At 43.9% G+C, this 18,569-nt stretch overlaps 1 protein-coding gene across 5 annotated transcripts in view; it reads left to right on the top strand.

The window, feature by feature from the left end:
- fam13a (family with sequence similarity 13 member A) overlaps nucleotides 1-18,569 on the top strand; it is a 256,398-nt gene that overhangs the window by 190,661 nt on the left and 47,168 nt on the right. For all 5 annotated transcript variants that reach the window (XM_068045839.1, XM_068045833.1, XM_068045834.1 and 2 more), the window contains 3 exons: nucleotides 5,324-5,365; nucleotides 16,083-16,124; nucleotides 17,915-18,094. In XM_068045839.1, coding sequence (XP_067901940.1) covers nucleotides 5,324-5,365; nucleotides 16,083-16,124; nucleotides 17,915-18,094 — 264 coding nt within the window. The remainder of the gene's footprint in view (nucleotides 1-5,323; nucleotides 5,366-16,082; nucleotides 16,125-17,914; nucleotides 18,095-18,569) is intronic.

Genomic DNA, 18,569 nt, shown 5'->3' with positions numbered 1-18,569 from the left:
CCTACACCTCTCCGCCTCTCTACCTCGCTTTCCTCCTTTAAGACACTCCTTAAAACCTACCTCTGACCGAGTTTTTGGTCATCTGACCTAATATCTCTTTATGTGACTCAGTGTCATATTTTGTTTTATAATGCTCCTGTACATTTTATATTAAAGGTGCTATATAAATATAAGTTTTTGTTGTAATGTTACACTTAATTCTAATTGATATTATATAATCATTGTATGGAGAGGGGTCTTCAATACTCCCAGACATTTTATGTACAGCAGGGAGAGACTTTAGGCCTTTTTTAGATAGGTTTGGCCCCTGCCTTTGATCCAATAACTTAGAATTGATTGAACTGCGGACTAAGTACCTCAAAAGGTTCATAGTGTCATAGGATTTATAGTAAGAGGAGGCCATTAGGCCCATCAAGTCAGCTCTGGCTCTGATTCCCCTGTGCTTTCCCCATTCCCATTTACATTTTTAATTTTCACATATTCACTGTTTTAAAAAGGCAGTTATGGATTCTGCTTCCATGGCTATCGTCTGGTTGGACGCCTCATTTCCTAATAACCCCTTTGTTTAAAAAAAAAAGCTCCCACCATCTCCCTTCATTCTTTTGGTTTTCTTTGAAATAGTTAGTTATATATTTCTGGCACCAGAACGTTCTGGAAGAATTTAAAAAAATCAAAAGATATCATTAATGCGGGCCTTCCCACTAGTCACTCAGTGTGGGATCAACATCCGTGACCAGTAACGTTGCAGGATTTAAGAGAACTTCTGTTTTTTTGCTGCATTTCCAGTCCTAATGGGGAGGACTGTTTCCAAAATTAGTTCCTAGCACAGTACTAGGAACTTAAGGTAGCAGTAGTCAGGAGCACATGATTTGCAGATATGCTGTCTTACGGAAAGTAGTACCATCCTCTGCTCCTGAATAAAGTACATAACTTAAGAAATGTCATGTATACCCATGTTTGCCTGCAGCACTGTTATGTAATGCAAAGCAGAGAGGGAAAGTTACAAGACTGTAATTCAATCTTGAGTTTCAAGTGGCATTCAGGAACCACTCTGAGTTTGTGACCTGATCTGAATTTGTTGATTGAGTCACACCCCCTTAACCTGAACAGTCTTTTATAGAAGAATTAAACACAAATGGGTAAAACTGAAGGAAAGAACTTGCATTTATACAGCTCTGGGGACAAGGCTTCAAATCCCACCTTGGCAGATGGTGAAATTTGAATTCAATTAATAAATCTGGAATTAAAAAGCTAGTCTATTGGTGACCATGAAACCATCGTTGATTGTTGTAAAAACCCATCTCGTTCACTATGGTCCTTTAGAGAAGGAAATCCTCCATCCTTACCTGGTCTGGCCACATGTGACTCCAGGCCCACAGCAATGTGGTTGTCTCTTAAATGCCCTCTGAAATGGCCTAGCAAGCCACTCAGTTCAAGGGCAATTAGGGATGGGCAATAAATTCTGGCCTCGCCAGTGATGCCCACATCCCATAAACACATTTTAAAAAACATTTATAACCCGCCTTTCACAATCTCAGGGCATCCCAAAGTGCTTCACAGCCAGTGAGTTTCTTTTTGAAGCGCATTGGAAAACGGAGCAGCCAAATTTGTGCACAGTGAGATCCCACAAACAGCACTGAGATGAATGACCAATTATGGGATAGATGAATGGGAAGGACATTACAAATTATCCGTTTGTGGGAACTTTTCTATTATTTCATAACTAATAGTGGAAGAGATCCGCCGATACAAAAATGTAGTAAATGTCAACTGGAAATCTTGATGCATGATGGAATTGAACCGTGTGTGTGCAGCCTGTCAGTGCTTTGGTGTGTTGCTTTAAAAGAAAAAAGAAAGACAGTCATGCATTTACATATGCATTTATATAGCACCTTTCACAATCTCAGGAGGTCCCAAAGCATTTTACAGCCAATGACTACTTCTTTGCTTCCTATTTTCCACCCTCCATAAGCTCCCAAACTGCGAAAGCTCTGTCGCCTGCATTCTGCCTCACACTAAGTCCTGCCGGCTGACCCTATCCCGTGGCATTAAATTCAAAATCCTCGTCTTCATTTTTAAAGTTCTCCATTTCCTCGCCTGCACTATCTCCGCAATCTCCTTCAGCCCTATATTCCCCCCTGAACACTCAATTCTTCCAACTCTTGTCTTTTAGGCATCCTCCCCCTCTTCTTACCCCACCATAGGTACAGGAGGAGGCCTTTCAGCCCCTCGAGCCTGTTCCAGCATTCAGTTAGATCATGGTTGATCTGTACTTCAACTTCATTTACCTGCCTTTGCTCCATTTCCCTTACTAGCCTTATGTAACAAAAATCTATCACTCAGTTTTGAATTTTTCAGTTGACCCCAGACACAGCCGCCTTCTGGTGGTTGAGTGTTTCAGACCTCCACTACCCTTTGTGTGAAGAAATGATTACCGACATCACCCTTAAATAGCCTAGCTCTAATTTTAATGTTATTTCCCCAGCCACCTTTTAATCTTCAACCACCTTGGTGTTACCCGTTGGAACTCCCCATATAAATCATCTGCCTCTCCACCTTGCTCCTAAAATTTCATCGCTTCAATCTACCCCTAAAAAAATCTTTCATTTATATAGCGCCTTTCATAACCTCAGGTTGTCCCAAAGCGCTTTATTGCTAATGAAGTACTTTTTGGAGTGTAGTCACTGTTGTAGTGTAGGAAAGACAGTAGCCAATTATGCGCACAGCAAACTCCCACAAACAGCAATGTGATGTTGACCAGATAATCTGTTTCAGTGATGTTGGTTGAGGGATAGATATATAAACACCATATAGTGCCATGGGATCTTTTACATCCAGCTGAGAGAGTAGATGGGTCCTTATTTAATGTCTCATCCAAAACGTAGCACCTCCAACAGTGCAGCACTCTCTCAGTACAGTACTGGAGCATCAGCCTTGTTTTTTATGCTTAAGTCCTGGAGTGGGATATGCACCCACAACGAAATGAACCACATCTGACACATTATCCTTGATTGTTCCTCTGCTTAACTTGATGCCAGTTTTCCGTACATCTAGCTGTGTAGTGCCTTGGAACCTACCCTACTAACAGCACTAACATAAATACAGTTTGCTCTTGTTGGCCTCATTGGATGGACCCTGAACCGCAAAAGAGTCATATAACACTGAGGTCTGAGTACTGCCTTAACATTCCAGTGCTTGGCTGTGTTAACTTAGATTCCTGTCTGCATTGCAAATTCCTGTTGGGAAATAAAGTCAGAAGCTGAGAATGATTTGCACCTGTCCTGGAACTGACTGTTTTGTCTCCCCCTATTAACAACGCAGTAATCACCATTGAATGTCAAGAACTGCTTCAAAATAATCTCTCTACAAATTGGAGCCCAGAAGCTGAAGTGTCCTACACAGAGCAGAACAGAAGTCTTTTAACTTCCTAGAAGTTAACATTACCGTAAAAGAGAAATATGACTTACACAACATCAGGAAATCCCAAAGTGCTTAACAGCCAATGAAGTGCAGTCACTGTTGTAATGTAGGATATGTGGCAGCCAATTTACACACAGCAAGATCCCAAAAACAACAACGGCATTGATAATTTGTTTTGGTGGCGTTAGTTGAGGAATAAATTTTGGCTCGGACACTGAGGAGAACTCCCCTTCTCTTCGTCAATAGTGCTGTGGGATCTATAATGACCTGAGAGGACAGGCAAGGCATTGGTTTAATGTCTCATCCTAAAGATGGCACCTTTGACAGTGCAGCACTCCTTCAGTACTGCACTGGAGTATCAGCCTAGAGTCTCTGGAGTATGCTGCATTAGTTGTCCAGCTATGGCACTTCAGTCTTTACAGGACAGCATTTACACAGTGTCTTTCACAAACTCAGGATGTCCCAACGTTCTTTACAGCCAATTTGCACACAGCAAGGTCCCGCAAACAGCAATGAGATAATGACCAGGTCATCTGTTTTAGTGATGTTGGTTGAGGGATAAACATTAGTCAGGACAGTGGGGAGAACACACCTGCTCTTTATCAAATGATAATCTTTTACACCAAGCATGTTCTTGGTTTAATGGCTCACCTGACAATGCAGCACTTCCTCCGTACTGCATGGAGGTGTCAGCTGAGATCCTGTACTCCAGTCTCTGGAGTGGGGAATCAAGCCCATGACCCTCTGACTTGAGAGTGAGAGTGCTATTTACTGAGCTATACCTTTAATGGTACTGCCAGTCATACTGGCACTCCCCAAATGCTTTTCTACTTGTGTTTTTTTTTGCTTTGCTGTGCACATTTTGGCTGCCACATTTTCTACATTACAACAGTGACCATACTACAAAGATACTTCATAGGTTGTAAAGCATTTTGGGTCATCCAGTGGTCGTGAAAGGCGCTATATAAATGCACGTCTTTATTGTGAATCGGTTTGTTGCTGAAGAGTGAATTACGCACAGTAGATCAGCTCCCAGGTATATGGTGACGAAAGGGTGTAAAGTTAACTTTGCCTTAACAAATAATTCAAAATATATTTGTGAGCCATATCAGAAATAAAGGGAGGCCATGGGTTTATTGTAGTTCATATCACTCTTTATCTCACTGTGTGTCTGTCATTTTGGGATTTCATGCAGGGGCAGGCACTAAGCAGATAATTCAGAGAGCTACATGTCCATTTCATGTTCTGTCGCCCTACACCCAAGCATATGCAATTACGCTAAGCTTCGCTGCTGAACTGTTGTTCTTACAAGGATATGTAGCCAAAAGCCAAAATATGAAGGGACTGTTGAATTATGCATGAATGTTATATCCGGCTTGAAAGTAGGGGATATGTGTATGGGGCCAGAAATATAATATAGTCAGCAATAAATCCAATAGCGAATTCAGGAGCAACTTCTTTACCCAGGGAGTGACTAGAATGTGGAACCTGTGCCACAAGGAGTAGTTGAGGTGAATAGCATAGAGGCATTTATAGGAAAGCTAGATAGGTACATGAGGGAGAAATGAATAAAAGAATATGCTGATAGATTTAGATGGAAAGTAGTGGGAGGAGGCGCGTGAGAAGCATGGACCAGCTGGGACGAATGGTCTGTTTGTGTTGCAAATTCTATGTAATACACTCCAGTGGGGATATATTCTACTAGATTTATGGTATTTTGGTTTTGCTGAGGGTCTTTGTGGCTGGGTTTAAAATGAATGGTAGCCTCATTCTTTGTGTAGCACCCGAATTGCCAACCTGTGAAGGCAGAATTTACTTAACAACAAAAACATTCATTAAAATTCACAGCTTCTGTACATTTTATAGCACAGGTGGATTTAAGCAAGCTTATTTTATCTTTCAGCTCTCAAGACGATGATCGGCCGATGTCCCCATTTTATTTAAGGTAAATTTTCTACAGTCGGTTTGTCGCAGGGGATTACTTTTTGAAATATTAAGAGGTGGTTTTTGAATCAGCCAGGCCAAGACCTTCGCCAGCTAAATAGAGTCTCGGAGTCTTGACTGTTCAATTGATTGTTAAAATGGAGGATTGCTAAAGAATAAACACTTTAATTCCATTTTTCTCTCAGTTGCCTTTTAGGCTCCCATAGAACTCTATCGACAAGCAGTGAGATTACTGATACCTAAGGGAAGTTGACTATATGTATAGCAACAATAACTAGCATTTATATAGTGCCTTTTAATATAGTAAAATGTCCCAAGGCACTACACAGGGATGTTATCAAAGAAAAGTCTGATACTGAGCCACAGATATTAGGACAGGTGACCAAAATCTTAATCAAGGAGGTCAGTTTTAATGAGAGTCTTAAAGGATGCGAGCGAGGCGGAGAAGTTCAGTGAGGGAATTTCAGAGTTTAGGGCTTAGACAGCTGAAACCACAACCATCAATGGTGGGATGATGGAAGTTGGGAATGCTCAACAGGCCAGAATTGGAGGAGCACAGAGATCTCAGGGTTGTAGGGCTGGAGGAGGTTACAGAGCTAAGGAAGAACAAGCCCATAGAGGGATTTGAAACAAGCATGCAAATTTAAAATTCAAGGTCTTGCCGAACTGGGAGCCCATGTAAGTCAGTGAGCACAGGGGTGATGGGACCTGATGTGAGTTAGGAAGCGGGTAACAGAGTTTCAGATGAGCTGATATAGAGGATGGGAAACTGGCCAGGAGAGCATTGGAGTAATCAAGTCCGGAGGTAAGTGTGCAGGGTAAATGCCAACATAGACTGGTTAAGCTAAACGGTCTGTTTCCATGGTGTAATTTCTACATATTTCTAAGTACGTAAGTGACAAGAGCCTAAGATTACAACTGCCCTAATATGGATGAGCATATCAGAAAGATATGCCAATGACAAACATGTTTCCCTTCATGAGGCCCAAAGCAGTGCTATCCAGGGTTGCTATGGATACAGAGGAGCAGTTTTAATATCTAAAGGGCTGCCATCTTCCTTAGTGCAGGTGATTGCACTTGACAGAGGGGCAAGATCGGATGTAATTGGGCACTCTACGCTGTGGCGTTTGAAGCCTGTCAAATTTGACACCAAGGTTGGTTCAGCCCGAGAGAGGGATGGAGTTGGTGGCTAGGAACCAAAGACAATGGCTTTGGTCTTCCCTATATTTTGTTGGAGGAAATTTCTACTCTTCCAGAAATGAATGTCAGAGAAGCAGTCTGGCAATTTAGAGACAGTGGAGGGGTTGAGAGAAGTAGTGGTGAGGTAGAGCTGGATGTCATTAGCCTACTTGTAAAAACTAACACTGCTTTCGGATGATGTCGCTGAGGGGCAGCATGTAGTTGAGAAATAGGAGGGGGCCAAGAATAGATCCTAGGGGGACACCAGAGGTAACGGATCAGGAAGGGAAGCCATCGCAGGCGATTATCTGACTAAGATTGGATAGATAGATGGAATCAGGCGAGTGCAAACCCACCCAGCTGGACGACAGTGGAAAGGCTTTGGAGGAGGAGGAATTGGATAAACACTTGAAAAGAAAAAATACCAAGGTTATGGGAAAGAGTAATTGGAGTGGAACTAATTGGATAGCTATTTCAAAGAGCTAGCATTTGCATGAAGGGCTGAATGGCCTCCTTTCTGCCCTGTAAGATGCTTTGATTCCAATATCATCCACACTTGTGTTTAATAGTGATTGGTAGACGAACAGATTACAAACTGAGGAATCTGGCCACTTGGAATTCCTGGCAATCAAATTTCAAAAACCCAACCAACCATGCCGTTGACTTGCTCCGTTTGACATTAGGCATTTTGCTACAATCCATGAGTTTACGCTGTGTGCTGATGAATTGGAGCTGACACTGAAAAGTCTCAGCACTTCAGATTGATAGGCAGACATGCACAAAGGAATTGTTGACTCCGAGTCTGGCCAGGCCTAGGTAAACTTTATATTTTTTCCCCTTTTTTTTGGATCTGAAAATATTTGCGAGCAAACAATAAACATTTTGTGTAAACCTGCCGTGCAATTTTTGGCTGATGGTAGATCAACAAAGAAGCTTTGACCTAGCTACAGGGTCACTTGTTGCCAGTTACAGTACTTTTCCTATCACCTGCCCCTCTTTCGCGTTGCAGTGCGTGTACATTATGGTGCTTTTATTATACGCAGTTCAGTACTTTATTGCTCATTACAGATAATCACATTAGACAGTATGCAACAGCCATCTCAGTGAGGTACCAAGTTAGTTGGGGGCAAGTTCCAGGATTTGTAGTCTTAAAAATAGGGTGAACTGGTTCCTGAAGAGTATAACTGCGAACAGGACAAAGTGAAATAGGATTCGATTATTTATTTATTTTAAGAAATGAAGATGACAGAATCAACTCCTGGGCCTGTATTTCAATCCCAGGCTAGAGAGGGATGACTTTAACCACATTTACCCAGACGAAACTGGGTGACTCGGTAGTTACAATCGCCAATATTAACCTGTTACGAGTGCATGTGCAGTCATTCAGTTCAAAGACACAGTTGACAGGAGTCACAGCCAGATTCAGCAGCCAGACTCTCCCTTTGCAAAAGAAACAAGAACAGCTTGTGTTTCTGTAGCACCTTTAACAGAATAAAACATCCCAGGGCAGTTCACAGGAGCATTATAAAACAAAATATGACACTGAGCCACATAAGCAGATATTAGGGCAGATGACCAAAAACTTGGTCAAAGAGGTAGGTTTTAAGTAATGTCTTCATGAAGGAAAGCAAGATAGAGAGGTGTAGAGAGGGAATTCCAGAGCTTGGGGCCAAGGCAACTGAATCCACGACCACCAATGGTGGAGAGATTAAAATTGGGGATGCTCAAGAGGCTGGAATTAGAGGAACGCAGATATCTCAGAGGGTTGTGGGGCTGGAGGAGATTACAGAGATGGGGAGGGCCGAGGCCTTGGAGGGATTTGAAAATAAGGATGAGAATTTTGAAATCAAGGCGACGTTTAACAAAGAGCCAATATAGGTCAGCGAGCACAGGGGTGTTGGATGAACAGCATTTAACGCGAGTTAAGTTTTGGATGACCCTGTTTATGGAGGGTAGAATGTGGGAGGTTGGCCAAGAGTGTATTAGAATAGTCAAGTCTAGAGATAACAAAGGTATGGATGAGGGTGGAAATAGTTGAAGTAGTTAGGTATGGGTGGGCACTGTGGACAGTAAGTTTGGTTCTTTGTGGGGCTTCGATATTCCTGAGATAAAAAGGCACTGCTGAAAACTTCTGATGAATCAGTGAATGGAATTTCTGGGTGTAAAAGCTCGCTTGCTAGTTGTTCTTTAGCAAAGGGAGAGTCTGGCTGCTGAAACTGGCTGTGACTCCTGTCAACTGTGCCTTTGAACGGAATGACTGCACATGCACTCGTAACAGGTTAATGTTGGCGATTGTAACTACCGAGCCACCCAGTTTCGTCTGGGTAACTATCTAAACTGAGAGTCCTTTAACTGTCACTCTAGTGCTGTAACAATGAGGAAAGGGAAAGAATGCTCTTCAGCTTAGATATAGTATCATAGCATAGCTACTGACTCCATCGCTCTCTCTAGCAACAGTCTGAGATTGAGCCAGTCTGTGCGTAACCTTGGTGTCACATTTGACGCCGAGATGAACTTCTGACCTTATTTGTGCCATCGCTAAGACTGCCTATTACTACCTCCGTAACATTACCCGACTTCTCCCCTGTCTCAGCTCAGCTGCTGCTGAAACTCTCACTCATGGCTTCGTAACCTCTAGACTTGACTATTCCAACGCACTCCTGGCTGGTCTCCCACATTCTACTGTCTAAACTCGAGATCATCCAAAACTCTGCTGCCTGTGTCTTAACTCATAACCCGTTCCCCTATAACCCCTGTGCTCACTGACCTACATTGGTTCCCAGTCAAGCAACGTCTTGATTTTAAAATTCCCATCCTTGTTTTCAAATCCCTCCATGGCCTCGCCCCTCCCTTTTTCTGTAATCTCCTCCAGCCTCACAATCCTCTAGGATATCCACATTCCTCTAATTCTGGCCCCTTGTGCATAGCTGATTTTGATCCATCATTGGTGACCGCACCTTCAGTTGCCTAGGCCCCGAGCTCTGGAATTCCCTCCCTACACCTCTCCGCCTCTCTACCTCACTTTCCTCCTTAAAATCTAAAATAAACCAGTGGTGTAGGAGGTAACATATTGATATGGATAGAAGATTGGCTAGCTAACAGGAAACAGAGAGTAGGCATAAATGGGTCATTTTCTGGTTGGCAAGATGTAACGAGTGGTGTGCCACAGGGACCAGTGCTGGGGCCTCAACTTTTTACAATTTATAAAAATGACTTGGGTGAAGGGACCGAAGGTATGGTTGCTAAATTTGCTGATGACACAAAATAGGTAGGAAAGTAAGTTGTGAATTGGACATAAGGGGGCTACAAAGGGATACAAGACCTGGCAAATAGAGTATAATGTGGGAAATTGTCCACTTTAGCAGGAAGAATAAAAAAAGAAGCATATTATCTAAATGGTGAGAGATTGCAGAGCTCTGAGATGCAGAGAGATCTGGGTGTCCTTGTGCATGAATCGCAAAAGGTTAGTATGCAGGTAAAGCATGTAATTAGGAAAGCTAATAGAATGTTATCGTTTATCGTGAAGGGAATTGAATACAAAAGTAGGGAGGTTATGCTTCAGCTATACAGGGCATTGCTGAGACCACATCTGGAGTACTGTGTACAGTACTGGTCCCCTTATTTAAGGAAGGATGTAAATGCGTTGGAGGCAGTAGAGAGAAGGTTTACTAGACTGATACCTGGAAAGGGCAGGCTGTCTCACGAGGAAAGATTGGACAGGCTAGGCTTGTATCCGCTGGAATTTAGAAGAGTAAGAGGTGACTTGATTGAAACATATAAGATCCTGAGGGGTCTTGAGGGGGTGAATGTGGAAAGGATGTTTCCCCTTTTGGGAGAACCTAGAACTATGGGTCACTGTTTAAAAATAAGGGGTCACCCATTTAAGACAGATGAAGCGAAATTTTTTCTGAGGGTCGGAATTCTCTTCCTCAAAAGGCGGTGGAAGCAGAGTCTTTGAATATTTTTAAGGCAGAGGTAGATAGATTCTTGATGAGCAATGGGGTGGTAGGTTATCAGTGTTAGGTGGAAATGTGGAGTAATCAGTTCAACCATGAACTTAATTGAATGGCGGAGAAGGCTCGAAGGGCCGAGTGGCCTACTCCTGCTCCTAATTCGTATGTTCGTAAGTACCTCTTTGACCAAGCCTTTGATAATCTGCCCTCACATCTCCTTTTGTGGCTCGGTGTCATACTTCGTTTTATAATGCTCCTGTGAAGTGCCTAGGGACATTTTGTTATGTTAATGGTGTTATATAAATGCAATTTGTTGTTCTAGAAGGAGGCCATTTGACCTATCGTGCCTGTGCTAGCTGTTTTGAAAGAGCTATCCAATTTGTCTAACTCCCCTGCTCTATTCCCCACAGCTCTGCAAATTCTCCTTTTAGACCGGGTAAAGACAGCAAGGTTCCTTCCCATTAGTGTAACAGATGGGATTTTACCACAATCCGACAGTCCACTTTAACTGATCCCAGCTTTTTATTTTGAACTTTTGTTTCAAACTGAATTAAAATTCTCAGACTGCCCAGGCGGGATTTGAACTAATTCTCTGGATTATTTGCCCAGGTCTTTTGTCCCCTAGTGTAGTCCCAAAACCACTACCTATGGTATGGGCTTACAGGTCTCTCACCTGGCATGATTATTGGCACTTTCCAATACGTACAAGCACTTAAGCTGGGAAAATACTGATCCCAAGTTTTGATTATGAGGTGGAGCTTGCAGAACTCAAACCATGTGATCCCATAGACTCGAGGCCCTGCCGCGACTGAATGAACTGCTTTCCCACCATGAGCTGAAGGTTGATAGGTCACCTCATCCAGAAATGAATCTCGTGGCGATGTTGCAGAACAAAAGATGGGTGAGATTTAGCCGCACGAGCCAACAGAGTGGAGCCATCTCACTAGCACAGCTCACAGGCGTGGGAGAATGGGTGACATATTTACGGAAGATTCCTGGCTGTTGTTGGGCAGGAGCATAGCGCACTTGTTCTCCCAGCTTGCTCCAAAATCGTGGTGGGTCAGTCGTGGCCGGGAATGGGCCAGTAATTGTTGCAATACAATTTTCAGTAGGTGCACTAAAAAGTACAGGGGTGGGTGGGCAAACCAGCTCCACTGCTTCAACAGTGGTCTAAGCAAATTCTTGTTTCAACTTATAGTTAAAAAGCCCTCAAGAGACATCTTGATGTTTGATAGGTTTTGTTGATGGACATTCCCTTCGCCCCACCTTGGATGACCTTGCCTTCAGCTGTCTAGGCCCGAAGCTCTGGAATTCCCTCCAAAATCTCCCTGCCTCCCCTTCCTCCTTGTAAGAAGTTCCAAGCTTTCAGTTGCTCCTTCTAACACCACCTCCTTTGCCTCAATGTTAGTTTTTGTCTGATTGTGCCTGGGGACGTTTTGTTGCATTATATGAATTCATGTTGTTGTTTGTGGATGGTCCAAACTGAGCAAGCTTATATCAGGTTCATTTAAGCCAGTGGTTTCTTCGAATCTTGAATTGATTTTCTTTGACAATTTTTGCCACACGTGTTGTTTTTTCAGTGTGCAGGGTTCGTATCCCCCTTCGTGTGGCCAGGCATCTTGGAAAGTGGAGTCACAAGACTGTAGCCACCATTTTTGTCTGAACCCCTCCTGAGATTTTTGTTTTAACTTGCCTTCACCTTGTACCTTTCACGTCTTCAGAACCTTGCCCCATAATGCTTCATAGCCAGCGAACGGCTTTTGGACGTGCAGTCTCTTTTTTATCTTTGTAGGGAAACACAGCAGCCAGTCGCACACAGCAAGATCCCACAGGCAGTGCGATAAATGTTCCTTTGGTCGAGGGGATGAATATTGGCTGTAAAATTGCTGCCGAAACTTATTTGAACTCGAAGATGTTAGCAGTGCCAAGTTCCTTGTTCACACAAGTATGAAATATGTTGTCATGCAAAGCCTATAAGGAGCTGGACTACATTATAAAATGCAAAACACACTGAAACTAATTCAGTCTCTTGGATTCATTTTAATTTTCTGTATCTATATTTTTCTCGAACACAATGGGCTGAATTTTACCAGCCCCCAGGTGGTGGGAACGGAGTGGGGGGGTAAGGGGGTGACGGTAAAATAACAGCAGGCAGGAGGCGGGCCCGGGTTCGGATCAGCTGTCTGCTGTACAGAGGTGGGCAACCAATTTGCATATTAAAGGCCCTAGCTCTGTGGAGGCAGCCTTCCCGCAGCAGCCCAGGGGGAACCCATGAGTGCCAGAGGCTCCATGCCTCTCAGAGGGGGAAGCTTGAGGAAAGGCTGCCTCGCGGCTTAAATGGACCCCTGAAGGGTTTTTCCACTTCAATTGTGGGGCCTTCCACCCTGGCCCCTCCCACCCCCCCCCCCCCCCCCCAACAATTTTTTTTTTATTTTTCTCCTACCTCTCCAAGGGCGCCTCCATTTTATGGTACCCCCTCCCCCTCCCCTCCCCAAGGTCTGCTCCCTTCCTCAGCAGTGTCCACCTCTCCTGGTGAAGCTGCCGAGGCTTCAGAGCTGCTGGCCCTCTGATTGGACCGGCAGTATCTTTAATTGGACCACGAGCCCGGAGGTGGCCAATGAGGAGGCCGCCTGCGGTAAAATTGCCGAGCCAGTCCCACCGCCGACAAGTATGGGCTCAGAATCCATTTTTTTTGCCCAACGCCCACCGGAAAATCCAACCCAATTAGTCTAAATGCCTGCTGTTGTATTCCTATATTATTCTGCTTATTATTCAATCATTGACTAGAACTGGTTCACTGCTTACCTTGATGGGAGGGACCCTTTACATTGTCTTGTCAGTCACACCCCTTACTTGTACAGTCAGATTGCTTTAAATCTAATTATGAGTGTAAAAAGATTGCGTTAACCCGCTGTCATAGAGAAGTATTTTCAGAAGCATTCAGTTTAACATCCAAATCATAAAGAAAACTCCATACTCCGGGATTGTCCTGAAGTTCCAGGAATTAAAGATTAACCTGCTGGACCCTGCTGCAGGCAGGTAAACCTGGGAGAAAAATTGTTTTTTTCTCTTTGGACACTTTCATTTATTAATGTTCTAAAATGTCATATATGGAACTTGTGTGTGTTGAGCGAGATCAACATATACCGAGATACAAAAATATTGGCAATGGGGGAAGAAAGACTGTTTGATTAACGGTCAAGAAACATCCAATCGGATGGTGAGGAATCTGCTCTCTAATTGGTGGGAAAGCAGTGTTGTGAGGATGGGCAAGTCAGACGACCAATGGCAGGGGAGTGTGGGGCAATTGGAGGTGGGAGGTCATGTGGTGAAACCTCCTGGAATACTGGCCAACCAGGGATGGCAACCTTACATACAGATAGTGCTGGAGGAAGAACTGAAGACTTTTGAGTAACTTGAAAGCTCCAGTTGAGCTTTGTCATATCTTCTGCGCTTGCACAAAGAAAGCAAAGTACATGTAGCAACTTGGAAGCTTGAAGTAAAATCTCTTCCAGTCTGTAAGGAGCTTTCTTCAAAAAAAAATGCACATTTTCATAATGAGGTAAAAAAAACTCGCAAGCTGTGGATACTTGAAATCCAAAAGTGGTGGAAATGCACAGCAAAGGTCTGTCGACCCTGGAAAAGAACGATTGGTTTCACTGAGCTGAGTTGAAAATATGGTGGGAGATGTTCATCTCTTCCTGTGATGGACAGTATAGTTCCGTCAGCTGACTGGTCTCTTTTGCTCCGAGCACATTAGAGCTGGAGAGTATTTGGCTGCTGCAGAACTTAACCGTTCATACTTCCTTGCGATGTACGCTGAGCGGGTGAGCTCTGATCCTGGCAATAGCACCGGGATTCCAGCAAACCAGCGCCCTCCAGTGCTGCCCCTGCGAGAGTTTATAGGGTCAGTGGGAGGGCATCTCATATATGTGGTAGGGGGGGGTGGTGGGTATCAGCAAGCACTAAGTACACCTGCCAACCTCGTCCACTGACCATTTAGCAGAGAGGAAGCGATCAACCTATCCTGTGGGTTGTGTTTAATCTGCTGTGTACACCCCAGGCTTTCAAAATGGGTGCAATTTCAGAGGAATCGCACTCTGGCCAAGCCTGCTTGTTCAGCTGGATGTAAAAATCCTGTGATGTTATTTGAAGAACAGAGGTGTTCTCGCCATGTCCTGGCCAATATTTATTCCATCTTTCCCCAACTAACCCGAGTCAAGAGCACAAAAAAACAGATTAACTGGTTATTGGGATCAATGCTGTTTATGGGATCTTGCTGTGTGCCATTTAGCTGCCCCACTTCCTACATTACAGCAGTGACTACACTTCAAAGACATTTTGTTGACTGGGAAGGACTCTGGGACAACCTGAGGACACGGCAGGCTGTATATGAATGCACATCATCCTTTCACATCGAATTTGACAGCACAGAAACAGGCTATTCGGCCCAGCTGGTCTACGCCTGTGTTTTAAGCTCCACAAGTGCCTCCTCCCGCCTTAGTTCATCTCACCCTTTCAACATATCCTTCTGTTCCTTTCGCCCTCATGTGCCTATCTAGCTTCCCCTTAAATGATTTTAGAATGTTTGTCTCAACTGTTAAATGTGACAGTGAGTTCCACAATCTAACCGCTGTCTGGGTGAAGAGTGTGTCTTAAATGAGCAAAACAGGAGCTTGTTATGAAATGTTTAAACTGCTGCATTTACTGCCCTAACTGCCAGGGTAGTTTTGGTAATAGAGACCATTTTGAAGGCAAAAGATTAGGCTGATTACTGGCCTTCCATAGACCAAAAGACCTTTTAATCAGGAGTTTTTCCTTTTTTAAATCGCTTGTTTTTTTTCTGAACAGCACATCCCCGATGACTGGTGTTAATTTGGCAAAGTATTGACAGCAATAAAGGCACTTGATCCCTTTTTTAAAATTCCACCCTTTCATGAATGCATGCTCAGTAATCGTGTTACTGTCAACACTGCTGTGGGTTTATTCTACATGACTGCAACTTGTTTTCCACTTTTCAAGACAAAATCTTGCCGTGGTTGAAGATTAAAGTTTTCTGCGACAGGGTTCTGTGTTCCTCCCATTTACCTCACTCTACTCTGGTCAGACTCTGAAGGGTAAATTCACTGGCTCTGCACTTTCCTTGTGGCGTCACACCTCAAGCACAGCTGTCGTTGAGAGCACAGTTTGTGCTGGTGTTTTTTTCCATCACGTCCCCTATATCTCATTCACATTACAATGGTACTTGTCCTCTGAGACAATGGCTTGGGTTACTAAAATGGCTGCCTGTTGCCTCGGCAATGACCTCTGCCTTGAGTGGTGGACTGTGCCAGTGAGTTGTATTTGTTCCAGCAGATAGATTCCATTGCTTTGGCAGTCTATTTAACCTAAACCTCACTAGCTTATTTTATTTATGGGTAATAGGTAAATTATTGGCCCCCTTTGTCTTAAAGTTCAACCAGGGGCTACGTGACCTTTCCCCTCTGGAATCACTGTGGTGTCAGCTCAGGGCCCTCTTGTCTTCACTCTCAATCACCCCTCCCTGATGTTTTAATCTAAATTGCATGTCTTCATTTGTCGTTACAGTACCCATGTGCCGTCAGTCAACAGCATATCATCAGCAGGGGAGTAAGTGCACTTTCTCTTGTCTTTCTTTAAAATGAGTGGGCCCGCTTTCCGATTGGATATGTACTCGAAGGGGAAAACAGTTGGTATAGGGGAAGAGCGTGGGGGAGCGGGACTAATTGACTTGCTCTTTCAACGACCCGGTACAGGCATGATGGGCCGAGTGCCCTCCTTCTGCGCTGTGCGACCCTATGACAGTGTGCCCACACTCCTCCCCACATGTTTCGATTCAAGAGGCCTGCAGCTGGGGGGTGAGGCTGGCTTCTGCAGCTGGTCAACCTAGTCCGCCCTCACCTTCAGCAGTGCTAGATTGTCCAGGCACAGAGCCAGCATGCCCGCGAAGGGCTGACTGGCCTCCTCCCATGCGGTAAAAGTGTGACGGTGTTAGAAAAGCTAACCGCCCCCTCCCCCAAATCCCTCTGCCTTCTTATAGCTCAGTAAATGAGAAAAGAGAACAATTTTTGAACGAAACTGCCTTTAGTTTAGATGCTCCAAGGACACCTCTGAATTGGATTGGGCACTAGCTGAGCCTTGTGACCCAGGACTGTATCAAGTGAGGGTGAACTCGGGTCAATCCAACCCAATGACTATAGCAATAGGCAGGCTACAATTGGCATTAAGAAACAAAATATCGGGATGGTTCCTGCTCCTAATTGCTGTTCACGATTTGAATGCACAACAGTCACAATATCTGGCAGTAATGTTTCCTCATCAAACTCTGCACTTTACTATAATATTACGAAGGTTGGCAATGCAAGACCAGATTCCTGAACTAAACCAGTAGCCCCTGTATTGATTTTGTGAGAAGAGATGCTTATTATCTTGTGCGCTGTTGACATGGTTAGTTTATCACGTAAACAGACTTAATAGACGAGAAGCTATCTCTCAACTGCTACGTCTGCAGATTTTTTTTTTACTCTTTCGAGGCTAAGCTTACTGAGCTGTACATTGGGGAGAGGTTTTTGGTTGATCAGGAAGCTGAAAGTGGGCTGAGACAAATCCAAAACCTCTTCGTGGCCTGGAGAGACAGAGAATTACAGCTGTCCCATTATGACCCAGTGTGTTTTACCAGCACCTTGCACACACCCCATCCCCTGTGGCTGTATCAGAATATGGCAGGAGGCTGACAGTGAAGCTGAGGCAGACGTCAGGTGAAAGGTCAAACAGCTGCTACAGTTGCCGATGGGAGAGCAGTTTCCTCCTGACTGCCCCTCTGTCGATTCTCATATTGAATTGGATCGTGTGTTTGGCTTTTCCATCACTCCTACTATCTCTTGCGCTGGGTTTATCTGCAGCTTTTGCAATGGAGCTTATCTTGTCTTAACTCACAGAGAAATGTGGTCACGTAATTGGCAGTTATTCATTATCAATAAATTCTTTCGGTACTTGTTTCTGCGGTGTGTGTGTGTTTGGGGGAGCGTGAGTGTGCGTGAGTGCATGTTTAGTGCATGCGTGCATATGAGCGCTTACGTGAATAAGTTAGTCTGAGTATGTCTGTATGTGTAGCTATGCGTGGGCAGCTGCATACTTGTGTGTGTCTGTATGTGAGTGCGTGTGTCTGTGTGCATGTGTATGTATCTGTGGCTATGTGTGTCTTTTTAAACCATTTTAGCTTTGATTGAAGTACAGATTTGTTCATTTAAAGTGTATTTTTGGAGCATACAGGGACTGTAAGTTGCCGTTTGTCTGTTTAATTTCAGTGATTTCGCATTAAAGGGTTCTAATTTTTAAAAGGGGGATTTCCTGCAGCAGCCGGTTGCTCAGCAGCTGTATGTGTGTGTGTGTGTTTGCAGTTTTATAGAAAGGACCATCCGGTCAGCAGTCGAACAGCATCTCTTTGACGCTCATGGCAGTGGAGGTCAAAGTTCAGAGGAATCTGAATCGGGAACATCATCTTCAACGGCAGCAGTCTCTGCAAGACAGAGAAGGAGACATCTGAAAGAGCAGGATGACTATCGGAGAAGCAGAGAAATGTATGAATGTTTTTGTTACTCTTACATTAGAGCGCACCTTTTTAAACCAATATATTAGGGGGAAGACTTTTCACAGCATTTGAAATAAGGATAGATTACAATTGAATCTTGATAACGAGTGTTGAATCACTACATACAATAGCCTCTTTGTATGTATAGAACTGCATGGTTTATGTGTATATCAGTAAAATATAAATCAACCATTGATAATTTGCTGACTGGAGTTGATTTTGATACTGGCTGTTCACTGTCTGTTTAGAGCAGGAATGAGCTTCCTTCGTGTGAAGTGATATTTCCGCAGTGTATCCAAATGCAAAGTTTCCGTTTTATTCAGGCTAATGAGAGGATGATGGCCATTGCCATCCCAGACCCCGTTCCCTTCCCCCGCCCCCAACAATATGATGAAATAAACATGCTTTGTCCTTGCAGCTTGCCCTACATGCGGTTTTCCTTTGTCCCTATTGCCTTCTGTACA

This window comes from Heterodontus francisci, chromosome 1 (genome assembly GCF_036365525.1).
Source record: "Heterodontus francisci isolate sHetFra1 chromosome 1, sHetFra1.hap1, whole genome shotgun sequence".
Classification (NCBI taxonomy): domain Eukaryota; kingdom Metazoa; phylum Chordata; class Chondrichthyes; order Heterodontiformes; family Heterodontidae; genus Heterodontus; species Heterodontus francisci.
This window is presented reverse-complemented; position numbering and strand designations above follow the sequence as displayed.